General features: G+C 41.8%; 1 protein-coding gene across 2 annotated transcripts in view; it reads right to left on the bottom strand.

Annotated features, from left to right (window-relative positions):
* Positions 1-5,339: 5,339 nt before the first annotated feature.
* The window catches only part of TULP4 (TUB like protein 4), a 149,698-nt gene continuing 130,171 nt past the window's right edge, over positions 5,340-24,866 (bottom strand). For both annotated transcript variants that reach the window (XM_086868528.1, XM_086868538.1), the window contains exons 9-15: positions 24,127-24,361; positions 23,495-23,639; positions 22,474-22,618; positions 21,119-21,212; positions 19,598-19,741; positions 13,521-16,111; positions 5,340-11,793 (exon numbers count right to left, since the gene is read on the bottom strand). In XM_086868528.1, coding sequence (XP_086724654.1) covers positions 11,677-11,793; positions 13,521-16,111; positions 19,598-19,741; positions 21,119-21,212; positions 22,474-22,618; positions 23,495-23,639; positions 24,127-24,361 — 3,471 coding nt within the window. In that variant the 3' untranslated portion in view covers positions 5,340-11,676. The remainder of the gene's footprint in view (positions 11,794-13,520; positions 16,112-19,597; positions 19,742-21,118; positions 21,213-22,473; positions 22,619-23,494; positions 23,640-24,126; positions 24,362-24,866) is intronic.

Genomic DNA, 24,866 nt, shown 5'->3' with positions numbered 1-24,866 from the left:
ATGGGGAAGTGATAAATGGAAGAAAATGTGGAACAGCTGGAAAGGATAAAAGTATCAGAAGATGCAACAAAGCAAAACATTCCCCCAGATGAATAGAATTCTCTTTGATCTAACAAAGACTTGAAATCTGTCAGTTTTAAACAGAACAGAAAATGAGGATATGCAATAGTCATCTATAATGGATAGGAGCAAGATGAAAGGTCTGAAATGAATAGTGATTGATATGAGGTACTTCAAGTTGTGGGTTTTTTGGGTTTTTTTTTCTCCTGATCTTGTACAACTCTTTCTCAACTAGGTAATTACTTAGCTTCCTATCCCATTAAAATTGCATAATGAAAGCTGGGCTGCTTTTGAAAAAAATTAGCAGTAAGTAAAGACTGGTATTTTATTATTGATAGTTATTTTGGTAGGGATGCAAATATAAAATGGATTATTTCATTACTGAGAGAACATCAACAGCAATAACCTGTCTTGGTGAAAAAGTTCATGATGTAACCAGTAGTTTTTTTAATTGTATATATGAACTTAATTGTATGTATAGTTGCTGTATTATGAGCTTGTCTTTTAAAAGCCCTAGATTAAATATTGTTCCCTCAGTGCCTGCACATCCTGACTTCTATGCCAGGTAGCAGCAGGCAAAAAATCACCCATGCATTCACTCAAATCATAAAAACAAGCCTCCACTATTATCAACAGCAACCATAATCATATATAAATCAGAATATGTAAATGCTATTAGGCCCTCTACAAGGCAAGAAAACAATCACAGGAACCTTCCTAGGGTATTTTCCTAAAGGTCTACGTTTTTGTTTGTTTGCTGCAGCCCCTGTTACTGATAAATTTTGCATTTGCATCACCTGCTATTTCCAGGCAGGCATGTGTCAATAGTTATCTCCCCACAACAAACCACCTTCCCAGATCTGTTTGCTTCCTTTCATGCCTCCTCTCTCTTCAGAGCCAGTTACAGCTCCAGTGTTCTTTTGTTCACATTTCTATTCCAACATGTGGAGAAAGTGATGCAACAAGCTTGATGTTTATTTACAAACTGCAAGTGACAACATGTGTTAATTTAGCTGACTGCACCCAGCAGAAAGGGGCATTCCAAAATCGACCTTCTGGAACAACAAACCACACTGTACTTGCTCAGTTCCCTTGAGCAAAGCAGATACAAATTTTTTACCGTGACTGAATCAATTACCAGTGCTGTAGCTTCCAGAACACCCCTAAATTAACACAAAACAGGGCAGGGAAGCAGAAGATGACTATATTTTAAGTCAATATTCTTGGAAAAGAAGGAAAACGGTGAAAACTTCTGGAACCTTGATCTAAAAGGAAACTGTGATAATCAGCTCAGCTCACCTGGCCAGATACTATTCAGGTAAACACTAACACTATAGCCAAAGCAAAAAAGCAAAAGGCAAAGCAGAGTGCCATGACTAGAAGTTATATTGTTGCTTCATTTCTCTGTCTCCAGACTTAACAATTAATTTAATAATTTCTGCATTTTAGTAGAAGTTCAATTTGATCTGAAAACTCATCAGATAACCCAGGTATTTCCCTTAGCTGAGTTGAGCTAAGGAAGATTTAATGCACACTGGCAGAGCCTCAGCACTCCGTCCCTGAGCTAGAAGAGGACTTTCCACAGCTGCAGTGCAAAGCATTCAGGCACAAGGTTGGAAGTCTTTCCTTTCTCCTCGTCCCAAAGCCTGACACTCCAGGTTTAGGCCTAGTTTAGAAAGGCTGATGTGCAGTGACAATCGTTCACAGTGAAATTCCAGTAAAGCCCAGTGTTTTGTCTCCTACAAATGCCATTTGCAGATTCCTTGGGAAGAATGACAACAGAGCAAATTCACGTGGTATTTCCCCTAATACTCTCCCAGCATCTATTTTTAGCTCAGGGAACTTTCAACTCCTATGGTAGTTTGCTTTGTGTCCCAGTGGGTCTCTCATTCATAGAGAGATGAATGAGAGATCCCAGTCTTTGAATTCTTGTGAACTCTTTGTATCACAGCATCCTTTGGCAAAGTGGCTTTGGCTAGTCACCTCCTTGAAGAACCTCCTCCTTTTGTTTGATTCTCTGCTCCTCTAGCATTTCACTTTATTTTCATTTTATAGCTCCTAGTTTTTCTGCAGGAAGAGACAACAGGTAATACCTATCCACCTTTCAACACTACTCCTGTTCTGGTGGCTCTCTAGCAATTCCTTTAACCCATTTATTTTCCAGGGTGAGGGGTTTTAGACTTCACGCTAATTCCTCATGTGGAGGTTGTGTGCCTTCTTCTGAACTTCTGGGAGTCTTCTCTAGATCTCTCCCTTTTTTGTGACAAGGGGACCAGTACTGCACAATACATGCAGTGAACTGTGATTTTATACAGGGATCCTGTATCTTTTGCTTTGCTGTCAGATCTTCTCCCAATCATTCCCAATATTTTAGTTTCTTCTTTTGACTGCTGCTGGGTACCAACCTGATGTTTTCAGAGCACTATCTATCATTCTGTCGAAAGGTCTCCCCTGAGTAGCAGAGATGACTGCAGAGATCACTATTGAAAAAGTGAAGTTAGGATTCTTCTCCCCTGTGTACCACCTCACATTTACCTATGCTGTGTTTCACCTTCTGTTTCATTAGCCAAGTTTCATGAAGACTTTCTGAGACTCTTGACAATTGGCCATTGCCTTTACTATTTTTAATAATTCACGTCATCAATAAACTTTGTAGCTCAATGTTCAAACTTCTTCTAGACCACCCATGAGTATGGTGAAGAGGTGAGGATCCAGCACAGACCCCTGCAAAACTCCAATGGTAACCTGGGTCTCTTATGAGGATCCATGTCAGGATTTTCTCATTTGTACCATAGCTGAGATGTTTATCAGGCAAGGTAAGCTACTTTACCACTTTTTTTGTTTTGTTTTCTTTGTTCCCAAAATGATTTGGGTTTTTTAATAAACCAGAGAATAAACACTGGCCATCACAGCATTTGTTGTTAAAGATGTCAGGACAGAGCAAATCCCTTGTGGTGACATTAACATTTTCAGTTTATCAATGACAAAATGAGAAGTACCACAAACCCCAAGAGTAATTTCCTTGAAAAGGAAAGCAAGCAGGGTAGAAATTTCACAAGAACCAGCTGATATCTAGGCAGATAGGAACATTACCACCACAAAATCTTTGCCATCCATCCCCTCTCCTGTGAATGACACAAGGTATGACAGGGCTGGTACACGTGCCAGCGGAACTTGTGGGTACAGTTCCTGAAAAGAGAAAGTGTAATGGCATCTGGCTGGTTATTACTCAGGTTGTTCCAGCACAGATCTGTCATCTGCTTTAAAAGTATTTAAGGTGCTTGACAATATGCAGAATGCAACAAAAACAAATCAGCAACTTTCTAGTCTGCAAAATTTTATTAAGCAACAGCTGGACAACTCTTACAACTCCAAATCGTCAAGGAAAAATAGGGCAATCAGTCCATCTCTCAATCATGTAGACAGTAAAGAATCTGGACAAACCACACTTTTATAGGGAAACCAACAATACTTTCTAGGCACCTCCTGCAAAATCTATTACACAAGATACATAAAAGGAGAGGCAGATCAGGGTAGTTTTTAAATACAATGGAAAGCAAGTATACCATGGTATATTTGGGAGGGGAAAAAAAAGAGATTAAAAAAAATATAATTTAAAAATAGTCTAGGTAAGTAAAGTTCACAAATGGTGTACCAAATTTTCAAAAGCTTTAAGAAAAACATGCTGGGCTTGCTCAGTTAAGAATGCATGCACCTGCATGACTCTATGAGAAAAGAAAAGAAAAGAAAGGAAAAGAAAGGAAAGGAAAGGAAAGGAAAGGAAAGGAAAGGAAAGGAAAGGAAAGGAAAGGAAAGGAAAGGAAAGGAAAGGAAAGGAAAGGAAAGGAAAGGAAAGGAAAGGAAAGGAAAGGAAAGGAAAGGAAAGGAAAGGAAAGGAAAGGAAAGGAAAGGAAAGGAAAGGAAAGGAAAGGAAAGGAAAGGAAAGGAAAGGAAAGGAAAGGAAAGGAAAGGAAAGGAAAGGAAAGGAAAGGAAAGGAAAGGAAAGGAAAGGAAAGGAAAGGAAAGGAAAGGAAAGGAAAGGAAAGGAAAGGAAAGGAAAGGAAAGGAAAGGAAAGGAAAGGAAAGGAAAGGAAAGGAAAGGAAAGGAAAGGAAAGGAAAGGAAAGGAAAGGAAAGGAAAGGAAAGGAAAGGAAAGGAAAGGAAAGGAAAGGAAAGGAAAGGAAAGGAAAGGAAAGGAAAGGAAAGGAAAGGAAAGGAAAGGAAAGGAAAGGAAAGGAAAGGGAAAAGAAATCCCAAATCACTTTCAAAGTTATAGCATCAAAATAATGCATTTATAAACAAATGTAACTCCCCTTCTTTTTCAGGAAACACTACAGTGCCTTTTCAATCAAATGCATCCCCATGCTATTCCACAACACCATATATTTTATCTACAATAAACAACGAGATCTTGAACAGACATACCCTTCCCCAAACACACAACACACAAACAGAAAAAGAAGTGAATGCTGAAATAGTGAAACAGAAGTTGAAAGCAACCAAAGGCAAACTAAAGAAACAAAGGGCAAGTTAGAAAAGTTCTGAACAAATAGTTTCAAACAACATAGGTAACAATTACTGGCCGAGCATTATTCCTGTGAAATACTTGAAACTCAGGTGTCTTCTTTAGAACACACTGTCCCAAAACGTTTCTCTTCTATTATTACTTTATCTGTATCTTAAGCCATCTACTTGGCCAGTCAGATAAAATTCCAAAAATAGACCACCTTTGTCAGGATTTAGAATTGCTGAATCAGTCCATATTTAAAAATTGTAAACTAGAGGATTAAGAACAGACTGGCAGGCTTTGACATCACACCATCTAATTTTTTCATTGAACACTCTGGATAGGTAAGTATTTGGTGTTTTCATTTATTTTATTTTGTTTCACAAAGTCACGTTTTCTTGACCCTGCAGTCAGCTGTGTGTCAGCAAACCAGTGCACTTGCATAGTGCTCCCAAACAATCAATCTGCCTTGAAAAACACATTTCTCATTACTGGTTCATTTGCAAAATCAAAAGTTAAAGGGTAAAGCTTCTAGTTTTCTTAGCAATAATTGCTTCATTGAATCTTATTTCATTCTTTTGTTTCATTAACTGCCTTTACCTTAAAAGGTTTCTAGATGCAGCAACAGTCAAATCGCCCAAAGAAACTCCTGATACATCTTCAGTGATATCAGGCAACACAGAAAGCAGTCTTTTTATCTTAAAACATCTCCGTGGGACTTTTAAAGAAAATTAAATAAATACAAAGACAAAATAATTCACATAGACCACTGTTCACAAGTAGTAATTAATTTTATTCCTTTGAGAATGGTGCATGTAAATTCCAATCCTGTAAAGAGGACCTGTGGTGCCTCCCTGCAGACTACTCCTGAGGGCAGCAAGACTCTAAATTGGTATTTACTAATGAAGGTTTATGCCTTGAAGGGGAAGAGACATGAATAGAAAAAAAACGTTTGTCTACTAGGATCTTCCCATTTTTGTAAGCAGTATAGATGACTCGTTCTCTTACACTGGGAAAACTATTATGCCAATCTCTAAATAACATAAACAGCTTGCCCTACCGTCCTGTGATGGAATCCTAGAAAAAGTCAAAAATCTGAATGACTATTCCATGGCCAGGATTTTACTTCTAGTATTCTTCAAAGGGGGTTATACTGAGCTGTCAAACACAGTTGTTGCACAATGCTCTATAATTTTCTTGAGTGGATGTATGGGTCATACAAGTCATCTTTACCTTATAATCACACAGTAATGGGGAAGTACATTTTGGGTTGGATTCTTGTCTCTTATGTATCTTGATGTAACCATCTAGTGAGGCTGGAAGTTGACCCTCTGTCAGCATGCCACACAAGGGTCTCATCTCTTACCAATCTCTAAGTCTGATTTACTGGTCTGGAGTAATTTCGGCCCTGCAGACATGCAATTTCAAAATTGTTGCTCTGGGAAACACATTCTTAAAAGTCTTCTCTCCCCTTTCATTTCATCAAATCAGTTTTTGTACTTGCTGCTCTTTTTATATGAGGATGTAAAATGTTTCTGAGATGTAAGAGGGCTCCAAGGTAACATAGGATCACACACATTAGGCTGCAAAAAGCAGATGCACAGAAATTGTCTGAGGCAACAATCAGGCAAGCTCCAAAATCTGTTTGTAATTTCTGAGAGGACACTAAAAAGACACATCAAGGAAAGCCTGAATCTATGGAAGGTTTAGGCTGAAAGCTTCATCAATAGATATCCGTATCTGACACCTGTAGACCTTCATGCATCTTCATGAAAACACTGTTTTACTTGTGGATGCATCACAGGAAACTTTTGCAACTGAGATGAACCTGTGTGCAGATTTACTGATATTCAGGCAGCCCACGGCACATGTTACTGTGGTGTCTGGAACTGAGTGCAAAATCGCTTATGTGATAATTCCTTTTTTTTTTTCCCTCTGCCACCCTCCATCTTCTCATAGTTTCTTAGGATGCTGCAGAAGCATGTATTCTTACTGTTTAAAGCTAAAATTTGCCACTCCATTTATGCCAGACTTCAAAAATCAATTATTAGATTCTGTTCGAGATCTATTTTGAGAATATCACCATTCTTTTTTCAAAATTATCAGGTTTTTGGTTTCATTCCTTTCCAACTCCAGCAGAGCAGATTCTGACTTCAGATGGACACTGTGGCTGCTGGCTGGCACTGGGGCTCTCTCTGCCCAAAGCTGCTGCAGCCAAACTCCGTGGCAGCTTCATGCTGCTCTTGGAGCAGACCTAGAAGGATGAGTGGAGGAATGCCTGCTCCAACAGGTCTCCTATGGAGCATCTTGAAGAGGCAAAGCTTCTGCAGACAGTATCTGGGCACAGCTCCATGAGCTCCGTGCAGCACCTGCCAGAAGCACTGTGGCAGCGCTGGAACCCGCTGAGCCCAGCCAAAGAAGGAGCATCGTTAGGTTGAGCAGAGGAAAATGCTACAGAGGAAAATGCTTCTGCTGCTACACTATTCCTTGTGCCTCAGCTTATTCCAAGCTAGTTTGCCTGCTCCTCCACCTGGCACTGAACCCTGCCATTGCCAAATCCTACTAAACTACAGTGACCTCCTTACAAAGAGCCCGTGTCATTGTATCACCTATAACGTATGTACATATCACACATACCAGCTCTCTTATCACGTAACCCACCTTATCTTGTACCTCAAGAAAAAGCAAACCATGCCTTCTAATTTTTAAGCCACTCCCAACCAAAGTATGGTTACAAATAAAGAATGAAAGCAGAGGACGGATTTCTGCAGGTCCTGAAGAGCTCACCTAGACTCTTGTAGTCTGCACAGTTCTCCATAGCAAACTCATTGCATTTAGCTGCCAAAAAAATAGTTTTGCTTGCATTATTAAGTTTTTGCATATTATCCAGCAAAACCAGGTCTTCCTATAAGCATTTTTAATTTCTTGTAGCAAAATATACCTGCTAGCAAACAACTACTTACAAAGATGCTCTTTAAATATAAATAACTGTGTATAACTCACTGATACATAGTAATAAAATAATCCCTAAATCATTCATTACATTATGCAAGAAAAATAATTTGTTTTTTGGACATTAACAGGAAATCTGCATTAAATTATTTAAAAAAAACACTCAAAACTAAAGAATAGTCAAACCCAAACTAAAACAAAACAAAAAACCAACCCAACAGAAACTAAATAAACTCCCTAGACTGTTAAAATTATTGCACAACTGAAAAAAATATGCTTTGGAAAAAAACATCCTTTACTAGTGGAAATTACTGCTTGTATAAAAGAACTAAATATTTCTGAACACTTTGCTACATTCATCCTAGAAGAACTTAAGTTACCTACAGAAAAAATGGCTTTTACTAACAAAATAGAACATATAACATCTATCTTTTGGCTGAATGCAATAGCAGTCCTCACAATTTAAGTGATTAATTGGAGACATTCTTAAATTAGTTTCCTATATTGTATCTCAATTGAAAATAAAATGACTTTCACTTGTTCTTTTTATAATTTAGGATCCAGTTGCACACTCAGATTTCCACATGTTTACCATTCTTTTCATTAAAATTCAATATATTTGAGAGTATTTTCTCTCTCTAATACTGGGATTCTATACATATTAAAAATCCCTAATTAAATAGAATTGGCTAAATTATTTTCAAAAAAATAAAAGACTATCTTATCTTATAGAATTTTCGGACAAGTAAATGGAAAGGATGTTGGAAATAGCATTTGTTTTCCCATTTTTTTGGTAATTATTCCTTGTTCTTTGCTGGGACAGAAACCAGAGCTCCTTCTATGACAAGTCTCTTTGTGAGTGCCATCAGAAGGATGCAATCATGACCTGGACCACTGAAATCAAATTACTAACTCTGTTACTTGTTTTATCAGTTTCGGTTCTTGGTTCTCCATTAAAACAAACTATTGATAACTGGAAAATTCTGGCAATTAACAAAGTGAAGAGGAATACTGTTCTCTGGAAGGCTGAAGAAACTGCAAGCAGAAATCCTTATTCAGACTAGGTTTTCTTCAGAAAAGAACATTCACATTGTTTCCATGTCCTAATAATCTTGGCTGGTGATGTTCTTCCAGCTGAGTATTTCTGACACACGACTAAGTGGCCCTTCCCTCAGCAAGCAAACAAGCCAGCCCTGGTATGTTCCTTGTCTTACAGTGTTCACTGTGTGCCTGTCAAACACCAATTAGGGTTCAGCTGGTTAGCACAGACCTTAGGGCAGGTGAAGCCTTTCATCAGTGAACTCCCCTCCCTATGTACTAGAATCAGTGGACTAAGAATTCAACCTATTGTTTTTACAGTTTATAACTCAATATAGACAAAGGGCTTAATAGTGTTTCCTCAATAAAAACCAACACGTGAAACATGCCCATTGATTTTCAAGGGACCAGAACCAAATCTATTTCAGTTCCTCTGCTCCACACTATTATACACACAGGCACTCAAACTGCTGAATAAATCAAGCACGTGAAAAAGAACACAAATGGGCTCAGACAACCAATGGAAACAAAAAAAAATAATTAAAGAAAACAACAATCTGACATGCCAAGAGTAATGTTGAGCCTGACCACTCCTACACACAAGCAGAAGCTGCTAAGCTCTGGGATAATACAGGTATGGACCATCTACTGCCCCACTCCTTCCTTCCTACTTCTCCTTCCTCTCTCAAATGACACCATCCCACAAGTGGTTTTTCCTGGACCTATCCTGTGGGGCATTATCCAGTGTAACTCATCACCTCCAAAGGCAACTCTCTGAAACTCTTCTACTGGTATTCCTTCTCTGTGCTGTACAGCTCTGGGAGCCTCAGCAGAGCACAAATCAGCAGCTCACTGCATATTGGTAATTTCTACTACAGCAGGGTCTGATGTGAAATCTTCCTCCAGAATAAATCAAATGCAACACACATCTGCCTTACTACTAGAACTCAAGAAAAACAAGGAGAGAAAATCACACGTATTTATCTTAAGTTATACTGAGTTTTTCAAGTAAAGAACCTAAACCATAGATGAAAGACAAAGCAGCTGTTGACATATCAACCACCAAATGTTTCCCAGTGGGCCTTTAACTTCAAAAGATCAATTTTTGAAAAAAAATCTGCTGTGATGTTTTCTAATCTAATCTAATGTCCAAATAATTATATGAATAGTTTGGGGGTTTGTGTATTACTGGTCAAACTACTTCCATATAACAACATGTTCCGTAGCAAAATGCTGACAAGGAGGAAAGAGAAGAAACAAATAAACATGAGCACAACACATGGAAAAGAAAGAAACTCTTCTGTGCAAGCAACCTTCTGAAATGCTCAACAGGTTTGCATGTGCACCACAGAGAACTGCACAGTCTGTTACTGTTATTAAGCTTTCCTCTGTCACGTTCCATGGAGATGCTGTATCCCTGCTCTTAGCTGGAGCAAGTAGCAAGGTGGGTGACAAAAGACATGCATCTGTCCAGTTTTTCCTTTCTCCTTCAACACATTTGTTCTCCAGCCAGCCATGATCCTGTTTCTTGTAATGAATTTGCTTCCCTGAAATTTCTTTCCGTAATGACTTGCTACACTTACATCTTCTTCCTAATTCAAGCACTATTGTAGAACTTGATTGATACTGATTGCTAAGAGGACTGAATACACTGGGTCATCTCATTTGCTGGAAAAAAAACTTTGTTTACATAGTGTAAACACACTGAAATGAGCAAGCACAGGCATAGTCTCAGAGGTACATCTGATCACACTGCACCTCTCCCAGCTACAGGCCAAATCACAGAATACTGCTGAATGATGTGAACAAAAAGACAACACTCATGATTATTTCCTCTCCAGTTTTCTGTCACCTACTGAAAGATGGTTATGCCAGTAACAAAAGAAGCAATGCTTGTAACTATTTGTTCCTCTGTCTTCTGTCACCTACTGAAAGATGTTTATCCCCCTTAACAGCATATGAAACAAGCAGACATCAACTTCTTTGATACAGTAGGTTTTTAAACCCGGGTTCTAGTCAGGACAGTGTTTTTGCAGTAGCCAGGAGAGGGCAAGGCTAGAACCCTGAGGTTATTCTGTACCACCTCCCAGCATTTTCTGGGGCCATGGGAAGGGGTTCCAAGTGGGTCACAGAGTGTGGCAGCACAGCCAGGTATTGGCAGAGGCTCCCCTGTGGTGAGCATATGCCTGTGAATCCTTTGCCTCTGGTGCACTCCGTTATCGTCACTGCTGCTGTTGCTGTTACTGTTTCTTTTCTTATTTCACTGCTGTTTGCAGTAAATCCTTCTCTCTACCAGTGATCTTTACCTTTTGTGCCTCCAATTCTCCTCTCCATCCCACCGCAGGGAAGGAAAAAAAGGGGAGGGGACTGTGAGCATGCGGTGCGTGGTTTGCAGTGTTTTGGTGGAAACACTAAACTGGAGAATACCATTCCTAAACCATGACAAACACCCAGTGACAACCATTTTTTCTTTTCTGAATAATATGACACTGTTTTTAAATTAAAGGTTTGCCTACATAAGCCTCCTTGGAGCCTGTGGTGCTCAGTTATTAGCAGATATCAGAGAACAAACACATGTCAAATATTACAGCTTCTTTTCTTTTTTTACTTTTCTGCTGCTATCACTTATGTTTTAATAGTAGAAGTACAAACTGGACCAGAAAAAAGTCATGTTCCCTGTTTTAAAAAGTATAGCATGAGATAAGGCAGTCTATCAAAAAGAGCAGTCTGTTTTAATCCCCCCATGAGCTTACATCAGCTACTGTAGCACACACAGCAGAACCACCACAACAAGCCAAAAGCCACACTTCTCCACGTAACACTGAATGGTTCTCAACCCTTCGCTCTTTCTGAGACCCAGCACAACGCTTGAAAAGAAAAAGAAACCGGAAAACAAACAAGCTAACAAACAAACAAACAAACAGAAAACAGCCCCCCACCCTCCACCCCGTGACTGGTTAGAGTTAATGCCCTTCTGGTGGGCACCAAGAGACTTTTCCAGTTTTACTGCCTCCTCAGCTCCCAGGCATCTCTGCACACCTAAAGCAGGCTGCCCTGAAATTTTCCGGTTTGGACTTTATGAGAAGGTTAACATTTTCCTCTCTCCAGTCTCTGCTTTTTCATTTGAGGCGTTGAGTCACATTAGCCAGAGCAACAGCAAAGGCTTGCACTGCAGAAAATGGATACTGAAAGTCCAAAATGTAAGCATTGCCATCAATTCTTCCAAACTGCATCACCTGGAAAGCAGGGGAAGAGGAAAAGGAAGGGAAAAGAGAACAAGGTCAAAAAAAATGAACCACAGAAAAAGAAACAGAGGAGAGAATAAGAGTGAAATTTTTCTGCTCCTCTGTATGAACACCTCCCCTTCTCAGTTAATATGATTGGAGCTACAGACAGAACAGGGTATGATGCCAAAGAATACTGAGAGCACTGTACTTTTCGTCTGTACAGAGTATTTGACTGAAATACTAGACTCCACAGAGTAAACTGATAAAACATGCTAGACTGCATACAGTATTGGTTTATGTAGCTTGTCATCAATTACTTTGGCAGTTGTGGGTACACCAGCATCATGCTTCCTGCAGGAAAATATCAGTCGCTCCCTTGGATATATCCTACCATCAACCCATCAGGAAAACAGATTTTGTTTTCAAAGAAAGGAGCTTTCAGGGAAGGGGAATAACCAATTTCCTCATGCTAGCACTTCATAGCTGATAAAGTGATAATTCTTTGCAGTTCTGTTTCCCTCTGCATAAATATCTTTACTAGCACATAATTACAGCAAGAATGAATTAGCAAAGAGGCAGTGAGAGCTATTTGAAATGAAAAAAAAAAAGCAAAACTAGTCAGGTTGTTCATTGCTCTTCCACAGGGAATATCTGAAGTTTGGCCTATTATTACTGTTTTTTCATTTGCTTCATCAGAAATCCAGATCTAATTGGCTCTACAGCAAAGATCCTTGGGCTAGAATGGGGACTGGCTGTGTAAGTCAAGGCAGGCTTTGTTACCCCAGCAAGAAAAACCCTTGGTTGGGTGGTTTTGCACAGCTGCCCATGAGGACATATCCATACCATTTAACTGAAGAAGGGGTACAAATGAACACTGCCTTTGAGCTGCTCTTTCATACAAACAAAACCAAAAGACTACCACTGGCCATGCACGTTGGGTACTTAAGACATCTAACTCCCAACTTAAATCAGAGGAAGCTGAGAGCCTTGATATCTTTAAAACCAAAAGTGACTTACAGCTGGACAAGGAAATAAACATGAGTCTCCTGAGCCTCAGTCCAGCACCCTACTAATTAGCACCACTTGCAAGCCTGGGTTTGGTGTAGTAACCTACCACCCTGGCCAAAATTAAATGTTTTGATTTTCTGAACTAGCCATTGACCCTTCTACCAACAGGCAGTTCAGAAGTGGCCCAGAAGTACTTCGTTCTGGGATGGGTCAGTGTCTCCCTCCTCTAGCACTAAGAGCCGACCCCAGGGACCTGGTAGCTGCTCACAGGTGGAAATTTTGCCATGAAGGGAAACTAACTGCCTTAGCTACCTGCTGCCTGGCTAACCTTTGTGAGCAGGGCGAGAAGGGAGCAGTGTTCACTCAATTGTCTGTCATCCACAACCATCACTGATGGCGAGTGCAGCTACTGCTGTGGAGAGCTATTGTGTTTATAACAAAACCTTCAATGGTGAGAGCCAGACAGACTAAAGGAGGCCCTTGTTGCCATGTCTGACTACAGTAAGACCAAACATATTTTGCATATTTACTTTACAGCTGAACTTCACCCTATGTGCTAAACTTAGACCTTCAACAGCTGTTTTTATCAACCATGTGGCAAAGCTTTTTCTCATGGAACAGCTGACACAAGCAGGAGGCACTCTGCAGCATGAGAGACAGCTTATTCCTGGCATGGCTTTCCCACATCCTGGCCCCCATTCCAGCAAGTATGTGCCACCCTTTCCTACCTGTCGTCCTTCCAGCTCAATCTGGAAGTTTTTTGCCGACTCCTGGGTCACCCGCCCTCCAAAGTCCAGCTGGTAGACTTGCGTTGCCTCGTTCCACAGTGGCTGCTTGTTGGCCATCACATACACAAAGCCTTGGCTTCCCAGTCGCCCATCCTCCTTCTCACTGGCCTTCCGGCACTTGAATTCATCCAGCTCACTGGCTGTCCTCAAACTCCTTTTAGTTTTCCAACCCTTTTTACTGCCCTGGCTCTGGTTCATCAGTTCATCTCCGCTGATAAAAAGCTCCGGCTCACTCTCTGAACTGTCCTGAAACTCATTTGTCTTGTTTAGTTTCTTGGACTTCAGCTGATCTTTTTGGCTCTTGACCTTCTTCTTCTCTCTCCCCAGCCGAGGGCTGGCTATCAGTGAATTGAAGTCAGTCAGTGTCCTTGCCTCCTTTTTAACTTTGCCCTCAGTGATAGCCTGCACATTTCCTTCCTCGGCTCGACTGTCCAGGCGCTTCCGGCTCTTCTTGCCAAATTTGTCTGTCCTTTGAGGAACAGGGCTTTCTGTCAAGGAGAGCACCTCCTGGAAAGTGTCTGCCGTCTCTACCATTACCTCTGTGCCCACCTGGCCCTGCAGCTCTGCTGGCGGGGGAGACATCACCGGCTTCTCCACCACAAGGAGCGGCTTGGGGGGCAAGGTGCCCTGGGGGTTCTGTACGGGCGGGCAGGCGCTGTAGGAGCTCCACGGGTGCAAGGCGATCGGTGGCAGCTGTAAACTAGAGCAAGTGCTACTTCCCGGGTACATGGGTGGCAAAGGGCAATAGGAGAGGTTGGATGGATAACCTGGCTGAAGCACAACTGTGGGCTCCTGCTGTGCAAACTGTGTTGGGGCCAGAGCTTCTTTGGGGGAGCAGGGGGCCTGCATTCCCTGAAGGGGTGGGGCACTGTAGCTTCCTGGGTAAGGTACTCCAACCCCATAACTCGTCTGAAAAGTGGCAGTGGGACTGGTGGGAGACTTGGGGGAAACAAATGGCACTCGAGACATGTCCAGATGTTGAGCTTGACCAATGATGAGTGGAGGAGGTTTTAGAGGGTTGGGCACTGAGCTCTGAGATGTCCTTTCCTGAGGAACCCATATCTCTTCGCTCACCATAGGATCCCACTGGTACGGAGGGGGGCGTTTTACACTAAGGGTAGCCTCTGTCAAAGACACAGGTACGTGCCGTACCGATTTCTCCACTGGGCAGTGCTGAGAAAGGGCCTCATCCTCCGTGAAAGCGGAGTTGATATAATCCGCTCGGTCACGAGAATTGTCAGGTGGGCTCAGCAAGCTGTAGGAGGACTGGGAGGCCAGAGGCGAAGTACTGACAGAGTGAGCAATGACAGAGCTGTGTTGGGAGCCACTCCCTGTGCTCAGATCTGGTCTCATGCCACCAACACTGGAAGTGCTGCTGGCAGCATTGGCGCTAGCGATGTTGGCCACGCCACCAGCGCTCACACTGCTGCTGCTGCTGCTGCCAGCGCCGCCACTGCTGCACTGGCTGCAGGTGTACAACGCTGTGGGCACTCTCTGCTGGTACTGTGCTGACACAATGTTGCTCTTGGCCTTAGGGGGAAGTTGTAAGGTGGCTCTCTGACCATCCATCAGCTGAGCCATTTTCAGGGCTGCCTCTCTGCTGTTCCTGCGCAGAGTAGCGTGAATGATACTGCTGTCCAGCCTCTGCGCCATGCTCCTGCCCTGGGACAGCTGGCTGGCAATGTCAGGGTAGGGCGGCGGGTCCCCGGTTGGGATGGAGTATCGGGGGACCGTGAGCCGGTTCAAGGTGGCGCTGGCACAGGGCTGCTGCATCTTCTTCTCGGCAGCTGTGATGCGCAAGGTGGCGGAGCTGCCGGGGCCCGGCAGGGTGTAGGTGCTCTGGGCACAGAGCATCCTGGTGCGAGGCCGGCACACCTCCTCCACATTCCCGCTGCTGTCGAACGTCGTTATCCGCTCGTACCCCAGGGGCGTCTGGTAGTGCCCCGCCGGGTAGAGGGAGAACTCCCCCTTCTTGAGGCAGAGATCGAGGGGCGGCTGCGGGGGGCCGGGCGGGGGCGGCAGGGCGGGGGCGGGCACGGCGGGGATGGTGCCGGGGTAGGGAGGCGGCGGGTTCATCTTGTTCAGCTGCAGCTCCTGAGCGGGCCCGAAGATGACGGCGTCCCCTTCTACCAGCGGTGGCCCCGGCCGCGGGGCCTTGGCCTTGGCCGGGGGCTCATGCTCTCGCTCGCCGTGGTCCCGCAGGTCGGCCAGGGCGATGGCGGGGGGCGCGGGGGGCGGCGGGGCCAGCGGCGGCGGGGCGGGGCGGCCCAGCTCCCCCACGGCCAGCGCCCCCGCCCCGGGGCCGGGAAAGCGGCTCGGAGCCCCCGGGAAGGGCCCCGGCCCCTCTCCCCCCGCCTCGGCCGGCGGGTTTGCCAGCACGTCCAGCTGTACGTTCTGGTTGGCGAGAAGCGACTGGACCAGGCCGATGCTCTGCGTGGGCGACATGGCCTGCGCCGAGCTGTGGATGGGCGCGATGGGGATGTTGACGGTGCAGGGCGGGCTGCTGGCGGGCGCGCCGGGGGCGCCGGGCACTGCAAGGAACAACACAGAGCGTCACCGCCGCTCCCCGCACCAGCCATCCCTCCCCTGCCACGGCCAGGCCTGGCCGGGGCCTGCCCCAGGCACAGAGGGGCCTTGCAGACTGTCTGCTAGCTGTACACGCTCTGCTGCGCCCGGAGGGGCTGCTACGCGTTCCCAAAACAGGTAGATCAGACCTCAGTGAGAACAGATAAGGTCTGCTACCCTGACTCACATTGCACAGGAGCTACTTTTAACAGCTGGTGATCAACTTTAAAGCCGCTTCTTGGAAGTGACACTTGAGAGGTCAAGTTCTGAGTGCGCTTTCGGCCTACGCTATGATCCCCATGGACTGTCACAATATCAATTAGCATTACTCATCATCAGGGGTTAACTGTGTCTGCTCAAATCAATAAAAGTTTTGCTAAATCAGGACTCACTAGTTTTCAGGGAGGGACTTCTGATAGTAAATACATAAAAAACAATTGAACAAAACAAACAAGCAAATAAACAAAAAAGTGGAGGCTTATAAAGTTGAAGACCTGCACTAAAGGTAGTGTGTAATATATGCATAATAAAATAATAATAGTATAAGGTTCCTAAACTCAATGACCTTGGGAGAACTGGAGAACACAGACAATAGTTGGGAAAAGCTGATTATAGTGGGTGACAAAACAACCAGCAATGCAAAAGGAAGGAAGCTGAAACAGAGAGACAGGAATGTGATGGAATGAAATACAGAAAAAAACTTATAAAATTTCTCAGAACATTTGTAAGGACAAAATGTGAGGAAATAGACGGGAAGCCAAAATGATTGAAGAAGTGGGTATTGTAGTCAGGGCCACTTCAGCATTAATGTTTGGACAGGCTGCAATCAGGAACGTATAAAGAAGCATATGTATACTAGGAAAAATTTCCCCCATGTGGTGGCAATGAAAAAGGGACAATGTGGCAAGAAGCAATTCTCATAATTTAGAGCAGAAGCATGAAGTGTGCTCAATTGTTTGCAGTTCCTTTTGCAAGAAGTAGTTGATTCCAATAGGAACTACCACCGAAAAGCTGGAGCATGAAAATGAGGACACTGAATCCAAGTATAGGTGCAGAAATCAAGAAGGAACAAAACAGAATAAAGAGGGGTAACAGTAAATACTATATTCAAACTTCCAAAAATAATTTTGAGTTCTTTACTTTTTATTAAACTTTTTGTAGAAAACCCCACAGAAAATGGTGATTTGTATCGGTAGGTTTGTGGAAGGAAAAGAGCCCAAGGATCTAGTGTCATATCCAGTTTTATATCCATATATAAGTGTGCCAAATTCTGTGGAGACTCTGATTTGCAAGGCCAGATCACTAAGGAGATCCATTAGTCCGGACTTCTCCAAATGGTGCCCAGTTCCTAATTAATTTCAAATTAATATTCTAGTCAACTACCTATGCCCTATAATTACATTTTCGGTAATATCAGGCTTTTATCAGCATCAGTCACAGACGTGGGAGGTGTACAGATAGAACAGTGGCTACACTGGCAAATACTTATGGTAGTTCAGTTCATTCCTTTAGAGGAAGACAAACAGCCAAACTGAACTGACCCTAAGGCAGTTTTGTGGTCCTGTGCTTAGCTGGCAGGCCATGCTTTCACCCTGATGCCTGCAGGCTTAGCAATTTAGCTGCCAGAGCCTGAGGTTTAATTGTTAGCTTGGCTTGAGCAACCCCAAATGTTGCTGTCATTTTGCCTTATCTAACAAAATATCATTTCTTGTGGTGTTGCTTAATACTCATGAGTGTTTAAATCCAGTGTTTTCTTCATTTCTCCAATGGTTTTTAAGTGATTAGTTTGCATACGTTGTAAGTTAAATGAATTCACTGTGCATCTGTCTTGCCAAATCTTTACTGACTACAGTAAAAAACACCTGTCCCGAGTGTACCTCACTATGAACACTGCACTACCCAAAGCAGCTTCCTACTATGTGTTTTTTAAGTCTATCATGTAATCATTATTTACCCTGCAATACTTTTTCCTTTAGTATATGGTACTTTCTTTCTTTATGCAGGCTTTAGAAAGAGTATCCCCAAGAGCATTTTTTGAAGATTTAAGTATCCACCATTTACTAAATGAGAAATAAATCTTCAGAAGAAACTAGAAAGGAAAAAGTGGACAAGAGGAAGGCTGTTATAGAGCTCAGGGTAGTATGATTCTTTTACTGGCCTTCTCAAAGAGCTACTACAAGAGTCTCCAATAATTTTCTCTCTGTTTATGTGCTGTACCTGCAATTATGAGCACCATTTCATCTCTTAGTGCAGATTTAACCCAATTTTCAGGAAGAGATGTAAAAATTTTGTATTAACTTTTTTATTTTCTATTTAGTTTTTATATTATTTTCTGACAGCTTGGTCCATGTTTCATAATAGCAAATGTTGGGTGCTTCCTATTAATAATATACATACACTCACCAATGCCTCTATTAGTTTCTTCAGGTACTATAGGTATCATGTAGACAGAAATTAAGCAAGCCAAGACCCCCAGATTGTGGAAAAAACGGGCTTAATTTGAAATATGCAAGTATTTCTTTAGAAATCCAGGAGTCTGCTCTGATGCTTGGGTCAGACAAAAGCTTTGCTGCTGTCAGCAGTTGAAACCCTGGTCTGAAATAATGAGAACATTTCCATTTGTTTCAGTAGACTTTAACACAAGTCTTTAATTGCTTTGCAGCGTTCACACTCCTTCCTCTTTAAAGAGTACTGGCATGACAGTCACTTCCATAGTTCCAAAAACCTGTGACCTGGCAACAGGAATCCCTCAGTGATATGAAAATTCTGAAATGTATTAATTTATCTTCTTTTCTATTGTTTGTTAATTTTATTGGCATGATGACTTTGTTTTGATTGGAGGAGGTCTTAGGTACTTCCTGTCCTTTCACCTCACATCACATCGCCTGCACCCAAACCTTCCCTGCACTGCTTAAATCTTCTGCTACTTTACATCTCAGTGAAGTGAAAAATTCTTCCTGATCCTGCTTTGTTTATCACTTTACAACTACTTTAGCCTCTTAGTAGTGATAAAAATCCAAATGAGCATTTAACACTTCTCAAAGGGAACCTGCCCTCCAACCCAAGCTCCTATCAGCCAGCTGTGCTTTGATGCCATCAGGTCTCAAGAGCAGCCTGTTTGGGTTTCCAACACATTACACTTCTGTCCTATCAAGATGCAGAACGGAAGGTTTCAGTCAGTGGAGAATTCCTAGCAAACTAAGATGAATTAGCAGAAGACTAATTTCCCAAAGAACTTGAAACTAAGGAGCTCTTTATGGATTGTGTTTTCCACGCATTATAGAAAACAACACCCATAATACATATTAGCCTTATTCTAACTCCAGTTCTACAGGACCCCATCAGACTAGACAATTTTGATTTGTGTGTTTACCAGAGGTGACCATGACACTACCAACCTGACCTCCATCTAGCTCAACCCATAACATGGCAGCCCTCCAGCTCCTCCTTACCTGGTAAATCATCTTCGTCTTCGCTGAAAACATTTGGATTAAAGACAGGCATGTTAATGTAGTCCATTGAAATCTTCCGCACTTCTGGGAGATATATTGTCATCTGCCTAGGCTGCAGATGCAGCAAACTGGTTTTATATATTACTAGAGAAAGAATATAAAAAGAAACAAAAAAAGTCTGTTACACAAATAGCATGTAAAGCTAAGGAAGAAGCAATTCCAAGCAGACAGAAGGGCTATGAATATTGTAATTTACTGTATTGTTATGTATGTTATGTGCAGGACGAGCTTACTCTTCACAGCACTATGTAACACTTTACATAAATGGGATAAAAGAGATTGTTGCTTTCAGCTATTTCTCTTTAAATGGAAGCAGCATCTCAGTAATTCATTAAAGTAACTAAATAATTAATTACTTCATCTTGTATTCATATCTGTTTTTATGGAAGGAAAATACTTTTTTCCATTCTGCTTTTGAAACTTTTCACCACAGGATGCTACCAACTTTTGTAGGGCAAAACTGGAAAGCTCTCAGAAAGGAAATATGCTGATGGCTACTACATACAAAGAAAACCCACTGGGCTCAGGAAATCCCTGGGACCCAAACCATTGGAGACTGGGAGAATATTTGAAATAGGTGTACTATACATTTACTCTACACTTACATCCTTCCTTATCTGCCACTGGCAGTAAGAGAATTAGAATGACCTGTGATTACTGAACTGCTGGTAGCAGTCCACATAGCTACAAAAGCTATCCATCTAATTCTACATCCAGGGCACCTTTATGTGCTCCTGACCCAACTATGTAATACAACATGGGACAAAAGTTTTCTAAAGAGCTAATTAAACTGCTACACTTGTGTTAATACTTCAGTTCAGAGCTCAGTCCCATGAGGTGATACCCTCCTTTTTTACCCAGCCTTGTTCCTTCCAACAGGACTACTGGGTACATCTGGCCTACCCAGAAAAAGGTTGATAGACAACTGCTGGATTTAATGGTGGCTACCAGATTACTGATGCTCCAGCAGAAGAACCATGTGATGAGGCTCTGCACTGACTTGAAGAATCTTGAGCATGAGGCTGTAATACCTTTTTCATATAATCTGTAGCTAAATAACAATAAAAATCTGACTTAAAAATACTTCTATTGCAGTAACTTAAAATCTATTATTTCTATAGTCCTCTTGCAAAATCTTTTTTTTATGTGTGTGAGTTTTGTTCAAATAAACTATAAAAATAGAGGTCTGGGCTCAAAAGTTAATTTACTTTTTTATTACAAGTTTTTTATTACAAGTGAGACTTTTAGCATTTTATTGATCATCTCATTATTGTGTTTATAGATTTTTATCTCCTTTAGTTACAGTGAATTTAATAAAATCTAATTCCCACTGTCTGCAGAAAATAAGTGCTTTGTTAAAGAAGCCTTTTGGTCACTTACAAAAAATTTCGTATTTCATGGCATAAGTTTCTTGTTTGTTATAAAGAATTTGACATGCAAAAAAATCAAGTTTACTTTTACCTGCACCAAGGTTAGTTGGTAGGAAAGCAGCCAAACCCACAATTTTAAACTTGGTTCCCCAGATATTAGATGTGACCTGAGCAAGGTAGTTGTGCTGCAAAACAAAAACAAAATCATTTCTACCTGATAAAATCTGTACCAAGCTCTAATAAAAAACGGCACAGCAATCAAGCTATTGCAAGTGATAACTCAATTTCAGTTTCTCTTGGTCTTATTATATTGAAACAGCCTAAAGTGCATATGTAGCAGCAGTTTTACTCAGTCATTAAGAAGACTGGTTCTGATATCTTACACTATCAGGAATTATGTATGCAACAGCCACAGGGTGATTAAAGCTACTGAAGATCTGAACAACACTTAGTGGAGAATGCCTGCTTAGTGAGAACAGGTCTGTTTTCAGACACTTACTGCTCCTGCCCAGCAGGACCATGGTTATCCTGTATTTCAGAGACTGATTTACCCTGCCCATTGGTTCTACACTCATGAATCACTTTATAGAACAATAAACAAGACAGAAATTAATTACTCATAGCAGCAAACATATATGGCCCTGGAGCTCCTAAAGCAAGTTCCCAAACCATCTGTTGCCATGGTACACATATTATGGGTCTGAAAGACCAATAGACTTTTCTCAAAGGCCAGGAGTTATGCTGCCAGTATCAGAAGCAGGATCCAAGCCTCAGGTCTTTTGCTCTATTTGAAGGGCTTTTGGTCCTTTCTCTGTGTAACTGCTCCAGAATTTTTCATAAAAACGATAAAGTGAAACAAGAGAGCAGAAAAAACCAAACCAAAGAAAATTAAAAGAACGCAGGAGGATGTTATTAATATACAACTTAGACAATTCTGCAGCCAGCTAAATTTCATTTACCCAAAGGACATGAACACCACAAAGAGCGCAAAATGGTAATTTCTTTCCTTCCTTCCAATTAAGACTGTTTCATGTTATTATGAAACAGATCATGTGGTTCTCTGAAGCAAGCATTTCCTTATCTCTGCAATCCCTAGCAAAACAGAGAATTATGGTGGCATTAAGATGGGTCTGAGAAACTGATGAAGTGTTTTCACATTCACTTTCAAAAAGCCAACAACACCACCACCTAGAATAAAACCTCTCACATGGATTCACATGTGAAATACATGACAAAAACAGGTCATGGTACTTACCAAACAACACCTGATACTTGGTTGGCACTTTAGAACATTAGTACTGAACTGGAAGATGCAATTCTCTCATTCTATCTACTTATTGTAATTTAATGGAAACTTTTATTGCTGATCACTGGATCTCTATCACAACGTGTTGCCTCGTGAAATAAATGCATTTGAATCAGGTATGGTAACAATGTGCACAATACCTGAGTAATATCTTCTAAAGGAAACTCTCTTCGTGTCAGGCTTGGAGAACCAATAGAGGGTTTCCTTATTGGTAACCTTGGTGATCTTGAGATCTCCTGCGCAGCTCGTGACATCTTCGGAGATTTGCGAGCTTCTATATTGATTCTGCAGGCAAAGCAGTACTTAGATTCAACAATGGGCAAGCTAAAGTGCACAAAACTCATGTCTTGGAATGGAAAGATGCAAGAAGAAGACAACTGGGTAGGATGTCCTCAAAGCGACTAATAAAGACTGTTGAGCCTACAGGATGGAGAATTACAGGTCAAATTTGAAGATACAGAAGACCTGATGTACTTGGAGTAACTCATGCTGGCTGGATGCTTTCTAATTAATCTAACAAAGCTTATAGCAGTTCTGCCAGATACTAAATTCCGCTAATTCCTAAAAGGTGTAGAGATTAATGATCTCAGCTATGCAGACTTTGAGCAAAGTCTCAAGAAATGAGAATATGACACTTCGGCTAACAGATTTTCACATCAGTACACAGCAAACCAAGGCTCCACAAATGTTGTCAGTGTTCCTACCCCAAGCCAAAAGTTACTTCTACCTCCCACCATACAAGAGTGGGGGTCAAGAATACCAGCTGAAGCACCTAAAGAGTTCACTGGCAGGAATGTAACAAACAAAAGTAAAAACTGTCTGTTTGAAGGGACAAAATATATTCTCCATGGTGTCAAGAGGAAAAAAAATAATAGGTGGGGAGAGTTTTTAAGATCTTTCTCTGAGACTGCCTGGGGAGAAGTTGTGCTCTACTGTTTCCCATTACACTCTGTCCCAGAAATCTTCCCCTAAGTCCAACTCTCTGCCAAACTCTGAGATCACCCCAGAACTGCACCTTGTAGAGAATCTTACAGAGGATTCCTATGTGCCCAAAAGAGTTTACTTTTCATTTTGCAAGGTGTCAAGAAAGGGAAGGAGAGGCAGGGGAGGAAGGGAGGCCACTTGGGGAAAAAGAAGAAGAAATATCCAAGCTGTTATTACCTGGGGAGTTTAGGTGATTTGCTAGCTCGACTGATTTTTGGAGATTTCTTTGCTGCCCAGTCATCGCTGAGTTCGATATCGCTGGAGTCGGAGCAGTTGCAGCTGTCAATCACAGTGGAAATCAAGCTGTTTCCATAGATTTCATCTATCAAGACAGGCCCCAGAAAATTTAAGTGCTGCTTCAGAAAACTGGTATAAATTATAACTCTCAGTCATCAGAAGCATAAACCTGATCCACAGACAGCAGTTGAAATAAAACTTTGCAGAGGAAAATTAAATGTTCTCCACTCTGCCTTCAAACTCCAAATTTCCAATGGTTTGAACTCAAGTGAACATGATTCAGAGGGTTGAACAGCATTCAATTGACTTTGAAATTGAGACTAAAGAATATTTTCTAATTAGCAATCTATTTTCCATTACTCAGAATACAAGAAGTTCTCTTCTGTAAAATAGAAGGCAGCAGGGTGTAATTTCAGAAGCTTCTAGGTCACGCTAAAGATTTTTTTCACATCAGAAAAAAATATCAGATGCCACCATCCATGTTGCATATATGTATTTTTTAAAACTCCTGAGGATTTAATGTCCAAAGTACTGCTAAATCATTTTTATACAGAGCAACAATTGAATTCTACCTGCTTTTCCATCTGTTTTAGGATCCATGATGACAAACTCCGGCCGCAGCTTGCTGATACGACGTCCTTTCAGGATGGGCACCAATCCCCCAAGGTATTCCAAGTACAGAGTATAACATGGACCACCGACCTCTGGGTCATCTTCTGTCCGCTTCATGGTGCAGTGAAGCCGCTCATTACCAGCTGTTGGGTAGCTGACAAAATCTCTCATATTGTTTGGGTCTGGGATTGGAGGCTTAATTAAACAGAGGAAGGAAAGAAAGTTTTCCAGTATGATTTTTTGTTATGGGTTTTTTTTTCTGTGGTGACTTAATCCCAGCATAACTAACTGAACTTGAACCCAACTCTAATTTAGCAGATGAAGATTAGCATAGGTTACTTCATGAGTTATGCAGGACCCACATGCAAGACAGAGTGGCTGCGTGTTATTTTGTTAGCTCAAATGCAATTGTACACAGAAAATGAAAACTAAGATTAGTTACATTAAATAGGAAGGTTGAACCTATGGTCAGAGCACTGAATTAGACAACAAACCTGTCTTCAAGTTCCAGCTCTTATCAGAAACTTCTTTTTGAACTTGAGTAATGTGGTCAAGTCAAGTATCAGAGTATCATGTCTCCTCCAGGCCCTCCAGGTGAACCTGGACACTCAGATCCCATTCCTGGTTAATACTGTTACATGCTATGCCAATATGCTATCAACTCTTAAAGACGCTTGTACTTTTTATATCACTTCCAAGC

Source organism: Cyanistes caeruleus, chromosome 2 (assembly GCF_971803275.1).
Source record: "Cyanistes caeruleus chromosome 2, bCyaCae1.hap1.1, whole genome shotgun sequence".
Classification (NCBI taxonomy): Eukaryota; Metazoa; Chordata; class Aves; order Passeriformes; family Paridae; genus Cyanistes; species Cyanistes caeruleus.
The sequence above is the reverse complement of the archived record's forward strand: the minus strand, read 5'-3'. Positions and strand labels throughout refer to the sequence as shown.